The sequence below is a fragment of the Pavona decussata genome, unplaced genomic scaffold (genome assembly GCF_977016875.1).
Source record: "Pavona decussata unplaced genomic scaffold, jaPavDecu1.1 SCAFFOLD_67, whole genome shotgun sequence".
In the NCBI taxonomy this organism is placed as follows: Eukaryota; Metazoa; Cnidaria; class Anthozoa; order Scleractinia; family Agariciidae; genus Pavona; species Pavona decussata.
In genome coordinates this window covers 3,394,068-3,407,500 of record NW_028145486.1, presented here as the reverse complement: position 1 = coordinate 3,407,500, position 13,433 = coordinate 3,394,068, and the positions used below count along the sequence as shown (strand labels likewise).

General features: G+C 37.0%; 2 protein-coding genes across 2 annotated transcripts in view; one reads left to right on the top strand and one right to left on the bottom strand.

The window, feature by feature from the left end:
* Positions 1–2,897, bottom strand: part of LOC146478133 (cytochrome b-245 light chain-like) — a 7,627-nt gene extending 4,730 nt beyond the window's left edge. The window contains exons 1-3 of the mRNA XM_085112878.1: positions 2,644–2,897; positions 2,202–2,271; positions 1–20 (exon numbers count right to left, since the gene is read on the bottom strand). The exon at positions 1–20 is cut by the window's left edge and continues 58 nt beyond it. Of these exons, the coding sequence (XP_084969004.1) occupies positions 1–20; positions 2,202–2,271; positions 2,644–2,701 (148 nt within the window). The 5' untranslated portion in view covers positions 2,702–2,897. The remainder of the gene's footprint in view (positions 21–2,201; positions 2,272–2,643) is intronic.
* A 288-nt stretch (positions 2,898–3,185) lies between these two features.
* Positions 3,186–13,267, top strand: LOC146478132 (uncharacterized). Its single transcript, XM_085112835.1, has 9 exons — positions 3,186–4,155; positions 4,827–5,019; positions 5,537–5,749; positions 6,847–7,072; positions 10,010–10,198; positions 10,290–10,466; positions 10,892–11,004; positions 12,011–12,099; positions 12,516–13,267. Exons 1-9 carry the CDS (start codon positions 3,324–3,326, stop codon positions 12,665–12,667), a joined length of 2,184 nt encoding a protein of 727 aa, XP_084968961.1. The 5' UTR covers positions 3,186–3,323; the 3' UTR covers positions 12,668–13,267.
* Positions 13,268–13,433: the final 166 nt, after the last annotated feature.

The following is a 13,433-nucleotide window of genomic DNA, read 5'->3' as shown; positions in this document are numbered from 1 at the left end:
AGACAAGAATTCCTAAAGCTCTGACCAGCAGTTAAAGAAGTTTGATTGGAAACCAACAGATTTCTTAATACATAGTTTCACCTTAGCTCTGTTTTCATCTCTTTCACAATTAAAAGATTACAATGTCAAAAAAAGTCCAGAGACCAATATAATGTGACCACATTCCTATATATTGCATTAGCAAAATATACTTCAGTAATATTTGTATACAAACAACATACATGTACTGTATATAGACCAATTCTAACTTTATTTACAGAACACAATCATGACATTTTCTTGTTTTTAGCACTGACAGAGATTTCAGACCATTTTCAAGCTTTTACTTGCTAGCAGGCAATATAATTTATTATAATATGATAAAGGAGTATATTAGGTAATCCCTGGGGTGTAATCAGCCAAAAAATAACTATTAATAATTATTATCTATTATATGCAGGAAAGTTAAGCCAATATAGATGTAAATTGTCCCTGAAAAAGAGAATGAATGGTTCCGCATGAAATATTGTAACACAGCTCATTTGTTAATATGCCTGTTTTTTTTAAAGCAATAAAAGGAAAGGGTTAGCTATTATTTTGTAAGACTAAGCATAAGCATAAATTAATGTTCCCACATTACTTAGAAATATGAGCACATTAGTACAATTAGGGACAAAATATGGACTCTGATCTTGTGTTTTCAATTATGCTTGTTCTTGTCTGTGCATTGTTGGTGAAAGGAAGGCCTTATTAAACAAATAAAAAAATTTTTTTTGACAGTAACAAAGAAACACAAGGCAAAAGTAAAATTTTGGGAGAACAAACGTTTGTAACCACACTCCTTACTGCAGCACTGTTGCCAAAAACATACGACTTCATGCCTTCAGAGGAGTCAGATAAAGTTGTGTTTTGGTGAATACCAAACAAAAAAAAGCCATTGAATTGTTTTGAATTAAGATGAGATTTCAAGGTAGCAGAACTAAGAAATTCACAATTTAATTTGCTGACTGATCATTGGTAAAACTTTATCAAAGTTGAATTCCAAGCCAGGACATTTTTTAGGCTGGATATCATGTTTTTTAAATAATTCACTGTATGTGATAATTTGCAAATCTACAGTATGATGTGTGTGAATTAGCAAATTATCACAGGTAGTGAAATTCAAAATTCCTTTTCTTTTAGCTCAATCTGGCTTTGAAATCAATTCAAATAAAGTATACCCTTCTCTTAGTGAGGTTAAATTGTCAATTTCTTGGCTGTAAAATGATTTCAACAGTTTTTCTTTGATTGCTGTCCACCAAAACGCAACTTAGCTTTATCCAACTCTTTTGAAGGCAATAGGTCACATGTTATTGGTAACTGCTGTAATAATGCTTTTCAAAAGTGTTATAATACTATTTAATTTGGAAAATAATCCATGGTTTACCATCTTACTACAGAATAATAAAAAGATGGGTTTCAACTGATTGGACCACACAATTAAACAATGGTAATTTGCAGAAATTAGAATGTGAAAGTTACAATGAATATGCTGCGCATGCAGCACACAAATCCAGGGAATGGTGAATTAGAAAATCAACTCTGCAGGGAAGGTCTAAGTAAGGACCTACGAGTGACGAGATTCAGTACGAGTATAACCTTTCAAATCTAGTTTGCCTTCCGGTTTAGATAACCCTTTGTCAAACCAATCTTGCGTCTAGGGTCTCCTTATCTGCTGGTAAACAACAGGAAGGAGTGACTAGTTCTGGGGATTGTGACTGGTTGAAATTTGAAAGTCGTACTGATACTCTTAGTTGAACTCAATCTCGTAGTTGTACTCTGATCTGAAGTTTCTAGTGTAAGGGTACAACAGAGATTGTACCCTTCACAGATTAAATAAGGTCACACTATATGTACTAGCTGTATACATACTAAGTCTTGTACTTCATTTATATTATACAAAATTATAGTTAAAGACAAGTGTAAAACCAAACTACATACATTAGTTAAACATTAAAAAGAAATTAATTATTTTCCACAAAGCTCAAGACTTAAAAAGTTCTCAAGGTATAAATTTAGCATGTTGTAAAATTGCCCACGTGCATAGTGATGCAAAGGTCGTAATATACTATTGTAATCCGACGTGACATCATTCACGATTTACGTCAGAGAATAAATGAGAATTTGAAAAAAACAAAATATTTAATAGGTAAACATATTAACATTGCTGAACAAAAAGATACAAAGTGTAGACAGCATAATACCATTTTGTGAACTGTGCGGCTGTTCCAAGAATCCCACCAATAATTAAGACTGAAAATGACAATAGAAGACAAATCCAATGTAACAGTTTATTATCCAAAGTTAAAATTCACAACAATGATTGCTCAAGCGCAAATATCGAAAGCACGCAAACTTTGAAATTCCTATCGGCTTCGGTGAGAAGTTTGTTCGTCTCAGTTAATTTTAAGAACACAGGACAACATCCAAGCGAAAAACAACACATTGAATTCGTATAACATTTAATATTAACTGCATTGGAAATCGAAAGCAAACAAAATGGAAGAAAACTATTTCAAAAGTTTGACAGTAGTCTCTTGAATTGAAAAGCTTCGTTATGATCTTCGGCAATGTTAGTGAGTTCAAAGTAAACTTAAGCTTTTAAGTTGAAGATAGACAACTTACCAACACTTGTTATCACTCCTTGTTCGTTTGCCCACATTGCCCATTCCGTGTGACCCATTTTGAATTGTTTTAATAGATCGTTAAAACTTTTTCGTGACGACCGAAATTAACAAACCCCCAAAATTCTTTTAACGCAGCCAAGAACGAACAACGAAGACTGGGTAAACTGTAGCTCTGTAAATGACAATGCTACAACAAAAACATTGTAGAGAAAAATCACGGTAAAGAAATCTACTCCTATCTAGCAACAAGGAAATGACGCAGAATTCGACAATTCATAAAGTTTTCTGTGATCCTGGTCAATCATGCAACCACTGGGTCCAATATAACCGCATCGTCCTTATAAGGTCATAGTCTCCCAGTGTGCACAGGGAAAAAGGTGTCACAACAAAAGTTTAAAGTAAAACATATTCCATCGATCCATCTGTTACAAACAATGAAACCTTTTCTTGTGAAAAAAAAACTATATTCTATTCGATTCTTTTTATTATTCAGTCTCTAATGAAGAAAGAAGCGCCCAAAAGAGACATTTTATGATGTCACGAAGTCCCAACAAGTTCTCACGTGACTGAGAGCCCGCGATTCCTGAGACATGGCTCATGCGCAGTTTGTTGTAAACACCACATGACAATTTCGCGCCAAAATCAGTTTGCGCAAAGAACTGTGAGAACAGGTCGGGTATGGCGGCGATGGAACAACCAACTTTAGGCCAATATTTTACGACCAGAAAGAAGGGTTTGGAAGGCGTCCATCCTGCAAAGCGAAGGAAAGTAGATGTAACTGACACAGAAAGCGAAGCTACTGTGAGACGGAGTACTCGAGCAAAGAGGCAAGCGGCATCTTCTCAGACAAAGACTTCGCGAACGCACAAAGGTGTTACATGTAAAAGTAGAGCGAAGGAATCCTTGAATGAAGAAAGCGTCGAATCTTCGAACAAAATCGGGCACAAAGTTGTGAGCGAACCCACTTCATTATTTGATGACCATGCGTTCGCTGAAGCTTTGAAAGGGAAATTGTCGGACGCACAGAGAAAGCGCAAGATGGTATCGTCGAGGCAAACAGAAGACACCATTGTGAACGTCTCCAAGGACACTAGCGCTGCAGAAAAAAATTCTGTAAAAGCGCAGAAAGACAACGACGAGATGGAATCGAAGGCAAAAAACCGGCGACGAACGGCGAGATCTTCAAAGAACCCCAAGCAAACGGCGAAGAATGACAAGAAGATTGCTGATCATGATCAAGAGCGATCTATTTCTTCTGAACTAAAAGCGAAATCTTCGAGCGATCAAACTCCTCGCGAGGTTGAGGTTCCTGCAGGAGCCCAGGCATCGCCCTCCAAAACCCCTCCCGTTGTAAGAAGGATCGGTGGTGGCGTTAAAGCTAATCCCTGGATAGCAGAACAGGCCAAAATAGTTCTTAGCCGAGGGAGAGCTGCAGTGAATTTGAGCCAGCAGGCAAAAAGTAAAGGCAAGAAAGGTCAACAGGTCAACACCATGAGGGATAGCAATTCAGGTGAATCAACGAATTAAATTTTTGGCTTGAAACACAGGCGTAACTGGGATGTGATAACGTTCCATTAAACATCAAAGTATTGTGATAAATAAGATGTTTTGGGAAAAGGCAAAATTTGGAAGAGAATTCCTGTGGTATAAAATATTTGTTAGTGAGAGGGAGGGGGGTGGGGAGATTGGTTGGTACTGACATTCTGTCAGTTGAATTGAGTCGTTTTTTCTCACCATCAAAGGGGTATAAAAGTGTGTGATTAGTAACATATTTGTCTTTTTTATTCCACCAAGGCTTAAAGTCAAATGCCATTCATTCTTGGGATTTGCCATATTCAGCTTCCTTGTGGCCCAGACCAGGAAATTGTCTTCTTGAATTTGGCAGGTTAATCTGCTACTCCAGAAAAAGTATTGGCTTATATTTTGTGAATGTTGGGGTTCAGTATTTTATGGATGATTTGGCCTTTTACTAGGAGGATTGGTAGGGGGAGATATCCTGCAAGGTTAGACCTATCAGGGCCCGCAATACCAACCAGCACAACAAATTAATAATGGTCCATTGTGATAGATTAATATTATGTCAATCACGAATGCAGGTGGCATATTTGCCATCACCTTTTAAATGCCTGTTTATAGCTTATGTGTATTTTTTTTATGTTTGTGTTCCTTGTTGATGCAAAGCTGGCACAGTTCCTGCAAATGCAAACAAAGCTCAAGAAGATCTTGCCAAGGCAAGAAAACTTATCAAAACCATGAGGTCACTGGAGAAAAGTGTTTCTAGATGCCCGCAGTCTACCACAGAAGATCACAGGGAGAGGCTTCATCAGGTCGCTGTTTCATCATCCAGAAACAAAGATAAAGAAGTATCACACAGGTACAGTACACGTCTTGTTAAACAAACATTAAATCTGTAAGCTTTATTGAAAACTGAACAATATCTATGTGTAATGTCAATGTCTGTATAGTATTTAACATCTTGTGGTCCCAGGCAATGAAAAAAATTGACTTCCAGATAGGAATTGACCCTGTGATGTTCTGCACACGTCATGGCTAGATTCAGTAACCACTAAAAATGTAATGCTTGTTTGAAGCTTTTTACTTCTACCTTCATTTTCCATCCTTTCTGTTCTACTTTCCTGTACCATGTCCTTCCAACTCCTCATCTACCTCTGAATCTCATTACACAACTACTGTGTACTGATGAAAAGTTGTTGGCATGACGTTTTCCTATTTCTTTAGTCTCGTGTCCCCAGTAAGTAGAGAGGTTAACCTCTAAGTTAAGATCATCTACTGTTTAGCCATCTTATTCTTAGTTTTAGTGTTTTTCCTCTCCTGTTTGCTCTAACTACATGTAAATTAATTTCTGATAAAGCATTTCTTTTTTCTTAAAGCCTGAAAGATGTCCCAGCCTATGAAAGGTTCCATGCCTTGGCCCAACCTAGTCCATCAACAGAATCCCCTGTAACTTTACCCCTCCCTTATAAGTACAAGACTCTGGCTGAGATGTTCCGCTGTACTGACACAGTGCTGAATTTGCTGGGGCAGCGGAAAGAGAAGTGCACATTTACAAAGCTCAGGGATGCTGTGCAGCAGATGTCAAGAAAGTAAGGAACCTCACGCTGTGTTTAATGTTATGGTGCACAATGAACAACAGTAATTATTATTACTCACATGGCAAGTCATGCTTGATTGACATATGCCAAATATGGTAAGAGCATGCAGAGGTGAAACTGCGGGATTCAACGATGGCTCATGTGATTACTGCTTCCCAATGTTAACCTTTATTTCATTCGAAAATATCAATATAAAAAAAATTGGATGGGTCCACCATGTGCTTGACTTACACTTGACTTATTTCCATGACCCCAAGGAGGGAGTTGGTCGGTCCACCATGTGCAGAGAAAGATATTAACCAGAAGGATGTCCAAGCATCCTACTGAGGCCTGCTCTTTGACAAAAAAAAAAACAAAAACAAAAAAAAAAAGTGAAAATTTTACTCTCAGATGTACACTGTACTTCTTTTTTAAAGTTAAATCAGAGACAAACATCTTGGATTCCCGATTTATGATTTCTAACCAAAAGCCTGGTTTGGAACACCAATCAAATTTAAAATAATACAGACAAAAAAAATAGTGATGCCCTTAAGGAATGACTTAACAAAGTTTATAGATGACACAATGACACTTTTTTAGTTCTGGACAAAGTATATTACTGACAGTAAGTGCTAATTTTATTTGCAATTATTTTTATTAAATGTTCTTAAAATCGTTATAATATTTTATTAACCCATTGCAGTCCGAGGTGCCCAGAACCGCCCATGCGAAACCTAGGACTGCAATGGGTTAAACATACTGTCCAGTTTGAACCAAAAATTAGCACTAATCAATAAAAAATGGATTTTGGAAAACATATAATAACATTGATCCTGGAAAGCTTTTAGGACTTTCATGAAACATGCCCGTGGAGTCGACCATGGACTATCGCATTCTAGTAGTCAGCGGTTCGATAAGCCTTTTATGCTACTGGTCCATTTAATGCAAATCCTAGACTTAAGCCAGAAAAGTATACAAAACTTTGGCCAGTTAAAATGTTTTTCTTGGGTTTTTGTTACCTCCCCAGACAAACATACAAATTGCACCTTAAACCTTATACAGTTGAGATGCATCATCATGCAATCATTGTACTTTAATTGTTCCTATAGGAGGTTTGAGAAGAAACACTTGGCACAGATGAAAACTGTTTACCCATCATCACTGGAATTTCGCCAAGACAAGTGTACTGGAAAATCATCATTATTTGAGTTGATCATAGAGTTTGGAAAAACGGAAGAGTCATATGGCAAACTAACATTGACAGCAACTGAACTGCTAGCAAGGAAAGATGTGTTCCAGAAAAATCTGCTGAAACTGACCAAGAAACATCACCAGGTACTGTTGTCGTCCAAAGTTTTTGCTGTTGGTTCTGTTTGGGTTGTAAAACTACAGTTAACATTGTGTAAGTGCAAAGATGCCAGCCTCTGTACATTTTAATGGAAACCTAAATACAATTTAGCTTCCATCTCCCCTCAAAGACATTGCCTCTCTCCCCTTCTACTCATGTCATGTGGAAGAAACAGAATCTTGTCTGTTTTAGTGTACTCATACAGGATTGCTATTGGTTGAAGTTCAGTCTATTTACATTGTATTTTCAAAGAGATTATTACTTAAAGTTGCCATAACCTAGTTTTTCTCACTTTCTCATCTGAATCTACGCATCTCCCAAAGATATTTCGCGGAAAAAAATTGTGATTTGCCCAAAACATGATTGTAAAATGAAATTAGTAAACATTCAAATTTGTGCCATTTTGGTTCACCACTTGACTTAGTCTTCTTTTGGTTCTTCTCGCAGCTGTGATGTAGATTATGGAACACATGACTTCAATTTTGTTTTACCTGTTCAATTACTCACTTTCTGTGTCAGAAAAGCTCTCTTCAGCCGATGACATTGCAGATATACAGGGTTGTAGCTAAGAAATTTGTCTGCCGGTTAGCTGAGAAATTGAGCCGGCTAAAGAACGCACGAAGTGCCTTCTGCCGTCGGCGTAGCCGACGGAGGGGTAGGTATGGGAGGGGGTCGCCCCCTCCCATTAGGGGGTTCTGGGGGACCTCCCCAGGAAATTTTGAAAATTTTAATTCAATTTGGTGCACTCTGGTGAAATCTACTGGCTCTTTTATGCAAAAAGAAACAACCATTAAAGAGAAGGTCAGCTGTGGTGCCACAGTTTGAAACGTGTGGTACAGAGATTCACCCTGAATTTATTCAAAATTTTCTCCCTCGCTTTGACGTTTCCATATTTCCTTCGTGTGGTTTTCGTTGTTTGGCATTCCTTGAACTCTCTACCAGGTCTGTTCACTGAGCCCCTAAGGAGAATGACAGACCTGGCTTCTGAGCAGACAGTGCTTTGTTTTACTTCAGTTTGTCAATCTATGCTGTTGTCTTAATTCTCTTTTTGGTGAGCTCACTAGAAGAATAGTTCTTTATTTAAACACGGTAAAATCCATCAGGAGTATAAAAATTAGAAATAACCTAACTCTCCTAAACAAAATTCAAAACCTAACAACAGCTAATCTAATCTAACTAAAACCCGTTTTTCATGAATGCCGTGTATACTCTAACATTAAAAATGAAAATACGTGCGTAAAATTTTCAACATTTACTTAACATTAAAGTAATGAGAACGAAAGCTACATCGCTTTCCATTCGTTCCGAAAAGATAAGTGCTTTTAAGTTTACACTAGAATATCAGAAAATCGACTCTTATAAACGCTTAGAACTGCAAACAAAAGAGCTGTCCCCTCGGTCGTTCAGCTGTTCATCCAGTTTCGTGGGTTCATTCACTCGGTTTCTCGTTCGTTCGTTTTCGCCGGCGAGCACTCGGCGGACCGTTTACGTTTCTGGTTTTTGGTTTCTGGTTTGTTCAGTTGTTCCTCCGTTTGCCCAGTTCTTCTTGCTATTCATGAGCATAAACATGTTATAAGCAATAAAATTTAACCAATTAAAAGCTGTATTAAAACATTACGAAGAAGTTCCTTCATGTTTTTTTTTTCTCTGTCATGCTACAGAGAAAGGCTTCTTCTCTCTCCGATCTGACACAAATACCTGGTAACAAACTCGTTCCCAATCTTTCCCAACGCCTTGAATGCGGGGGCTACCAAGCTTCGTGTTGACAAGATGGCGGACGCAGAAAATGGAAAGAGGACACGGTAAACAAGTTCTCAAAACAAGACTTTAATTCAATTACTTTATGGCATCGATACTCAAGGTAGTCAGGAGTTTATTCAACCTTTTCACTTAAAATATATTATTCTAAATCGAACAATTGCTTGTGGGTAACTAAAGAACTGTTCATTGCCCTTTTAACCGAGTGCTTGCCGCCCAAAATTCAGCCGGCGATGACCTCTTTCCCAGCTGGCGAATTTCGCCGGCAGCCAGCGCTTAGCGACAACCCTGGATATAACACGAAGACCGACAACAAGATACCAACACTTACTATTTTCCCTTCACTTCGTCTTCAACACTTTAGGGCTGGTTCCTGAATCTACATCATATGACATTCGTCAGCCTTCCTAGTCAAAGGCACGGGTAGACCACAAAAATACAGGATTTTTAAAAAAATGTATAAAAAAAGCATTTTCTGCAAATTTAAACATTTTTGCAGAAGTTCTTTGGGTGATGTGTAGATACAGGTGAGAAAATTAAAAAAATTTAATCCACAGGCAGTTTAAGTGACAGATAACATTCTCGGTTTCTATAAAAGTCTGTGGCGTCCAAAGAGATGAGAAAATGCAGGCGTGATTTGCAGAACATGAGTGTATTACTTGTGGGAAAATCACATGTCAATTTTTGAGCCTAATGATCCATCTAAGAGACAGGAAGGTTCATTCCAAATTCAGGAGACTGAGCAGCTGTGTAAGTAAAACCCCTAGGACCTTGTTTCACTCAGTAGAAGTGTCTACATTTACTGTGTTTGTTTGTTTGTTTTGGTTGAGGCAATAACCAACAGGTTGTTAATTCACAAGCAAGCTTTAAGTTCAAAGCTGAGTAAAGACCTGAGTTTTCTCTTTCCTTGGAATTACAGAAATGACTAAAATGGACCATTCGGAGTTGCTGTGAACCTCATTATGAAAATGAGGCTACGTGCAAAGCTTTTGTATGAAAATTAGTTGCATATCAACAAAAACTAACTTTCATAATAAGGACTTTGCACTTAGCCCCACTTTCATAATGAGGTTCAAAGCAACTCAGAAATGACCTATAAATAATTTTGGAAATTGGTGCATTTCACTCCTTGATAATTCTGTGTTTTCTTATTGCATATTTTCCAGGATTTTCTCCACAATCTAAACCCATCCATATCAGTTGATGACGGCAAGATCATTCGCTGGCATCCTAAGTTTCATGTTGATAATGTTCCTGATGTTGATGAAGCTGCTCTTCCTCAGCCTCCAGTGGTAAAGACCTACAACAGTGCTCATGATGTGTTGGAAAAGGCGTGCAACATGATGGCACCTAGGGTATGTGCACCCTCAGCATTAAGCGTTTGACTTGGAAAAGGCTGAAAACTAGCTGAGCAAATTTCTGATAGTAGATGTTTTTGTGTCACAGGTTGAGAAGGCATTGAGGACAGTTGCCAAGAGTAACGAGGAAAAAGAGCTTAAAACTGCAAACGTAGACTCCAACCTACCAGAAAACAAAGACGCAACAGCCGAAAAAACACAAATCAAGAACAGCTCCAAGAACAACTCAGCCTTGAAAGGAATCTCCCAAGATTTGTTAAATAAGGTACAGATTGATTTGATAGGCTAAGAGCAATGTTGCAGCCAATTCACGTCAGGTGTGACCAGTATTTCCGACATGTGAATGAAATGTTGAACATTTCTCTGAATCTTTCCTAAAAAGGCACATTAACAGAAAAAAAAGATTCAAAATACTTGGGGAAACAATTGTTATTCTTGAAATACTTAATTCTGTAATGTAAAGAAAAATTTATAGCTTTATACCATCAATAAACTAGGGAAATTTCTATGGGAACTCTGAAATCTCGTTGGCATTGTTCAAAACTGACATGTAAATTTCAAAACTCCGTTCAAATTTCAAAAATACCGGTAATAGAGACTTGTCAACCCACAAATGATAAATGGAATCTATAACTCCATGCAATATTGATGTAAGAACAGTCATGACGATCTTTTTTTTCTGATTCTTAGATTCGTCAAAAGGAGGTAAAGAAAATTGAGGAAAGCATGATGAGGGATCCTGCAGTCGACAAGAAGCTAGCAATGAAGGAACGTCTTCCAGATCTGTGCAGAATACTCAAGGCGTATCCTTACTTAATATGAAGAATACCAGGGCTAGTTGAAGACATGAGTCATTACTTGTTTTCGAAATACTGGTTGCGTAAATAACTGCAAGAATCTTTTCTCCTATTATAATCTTTCATCCGCGGTGCATGTACATGTTTCATATATATATTCATATTCATGTATATTTCTTTACAGGTGAATTATGAACTCAGAATGTCTGAAATTACGCTAACATTGCAGATAGGTTCAAATCCTGTTCAAGCCTGAATTTTCTTAGGTTTTTTTTTTTTTCGGAACAGTCTGGTTTCGGAGATAACTGTGAGAATTGTTTCTTCTATTAATAATTATTTGAAAATAACCTTATTTGGATTGGTCAAAAGAGTTGTTGCATCTTAAATTTTATAAATCTATAGATTTCAATACATGATACGTGTTCATCTACAGAGGGAGACTATCTGGTGATATTAGGTCCAGCTGGCAAAAATATCTGGATGGATACTGAACTTGTCTGCCAACGAACAAAAAAAAAAAACCTGTCACTTCCGTGTTAGTAATTGATTGAATTCTTCTGTTGACATCCAGTAATGCTTTGGTTCAATTTTATCAAAAATGTAATACACTATTGAAGCATTTTACTCAAAAACTAAATACAAAAACAAGTTTCTTCCCTGATACCTCTGTGCCATAACAGAGCTTCATTTGAAGCAACAACAACACTTTCACATCATACCAAAAGAGAAGGTCATGCACTCAGATACCTGTAAGTAGCACTAGCAAATGGAGTCAGGCAACTAATTCTTATTACAATTTACAGTGTGTGGCCATGATGGTCAACTCACTGCTTCAACAGGACCAAAAAAGCAATTTTGATGTCAAGGCCAAAACGTCCCATTGGTACTGTGCATAAAATATTATTATAATCAAAATCACTATTAGTAATCAAAATTACTATTTATAAATCCTTGTTGAATGGTGTACTGAGTTCAAGCAAATATATTGTATGCACCCTTAACTTTGCTGCAGTTACTTCTCTACTGAGCGGAAAGCGGCTATCCCTTTGGAAGATGCAACAGTAAAACTGTCAGAAAGTTACAAGACCTCCCTCTCCCCAGGTAATCTTTCATGCTACCATTTTTCATACTAAACATTGAAACTTCCTTCTCAAAGTCATTAATAATTCATGAAGAGAAAACAAAGGAAATCACTACCGTGAAGGAGGTTTGGAAATGTGATCTTAATTATCATAAAATTTTGTGAACTTTTGCTTCAAATTTCTCCAAGAATTATCAATAGTTTGAGAAGCTATATCAAACACTCGAAAGAGTGTTTCCTCGAAGTTGGTTAAAAACACTCGCCTGCGCCTCGTTTTTCCAACCTACTTCTCAGTGTTTGGAAATTGGAGGAAACACTCTTCCTCGTGTTTGATCTATTACATCAAAAACAAAAAATTTTGGATTTTTTGGTTGTTCAATGTACATCTGGTTTCACTATTCGCAGTAATATTATTTTACATTTGTCTTCCTTTTAGTTCAAGTTGAAGAACACATCAGGTTCATGTCACAGCTTGCTCCTGAGTGGTTATCAGTTCTCACAGTTCGGAAATGTGCGTACATCAAGATCAACAAGATGGCTGATGTGAACAACGTGATAAACAAAGTAATGACAAAAGAAATCCACTAATATAGTAATGATCTGATGGCAGTTCTTATTGTATGGAAATTGCATATGGCAGAATCAACAAGACAACTGATGTGAGCATTGTGGTACTAAAAACTAATGATAAGATGATTAAGGATGTTGAACTACAATTTCTTCTAGAGTAATAATGTTCACGGTTAAAACAAGAAGGATGTTTGTTTTTTTTTGTTTTCTCTGCATTCTCTGTTTTTTTGCCGTTGCAATGCAATGTTGTGAAGACTGTTCAAAGAAACAAGTGCAGCTAGTTGTTAGTATTCCAGCAAAAAGATTATGGCTGTGTGTAATTTGTTCATTGAAGCAAGTGTCTAAGGCAAATGTTATTATTTCCCCTCAACAGAAGGTGCGTCAATTTTTTAAGAAGAAGCAGTACTTTTTCTCGTTCCAAAATTGTAAGAGTTTTTAGTTGAAACATTTTAGTCAATTATAGTTCCAGTGATTGTTATTTTTATATCTTTGGACTGATCATGCTGTTTATTTACAGTTTACTGCCATTACTGGTAATTTTTATGTGTCAAGGATAGAAACCTTGAAGCATTTTTATAAACATTAAAAGCAACATTTGGTGCTTGCCACCTAAATGGCTATAGTCTACAATGTTATTTTGTTTGTCAAAATGAATCTTTTGATTAATGAACTTCACTCAGAGTGAATTAATGAAGGCATGCAAGCACAAGAATGAAACAGTATTGACCCGAAACGTTTCTGGCCTGCATGTTCTCAGTATCACTATTTTATGCCTGTGAGTGAT

Coding starts and splice junctions, on each gene's coding strand:
- LOC146478132 (XM_085112835.1), top strand. CDS start 3,324: ATGGCGGCGATGGAACAACCAACTTTAGGCCAATATTTTACGACCAGA. Junction 10,467..10,891: donor CCCAAGATTTGTTAAATAAG/GTACAGATTGAT, acceptor TCTGATTCTTAG/ATTCGTCAAAAGGAGGTAAA. Junction 12,100..12,515: donor CAAGACCTCCCTCTCCCCAG/GTAATCTTTCAT, acceptor TCTTCCTTTTAG/TTCAAGTTGAAGAACACATC.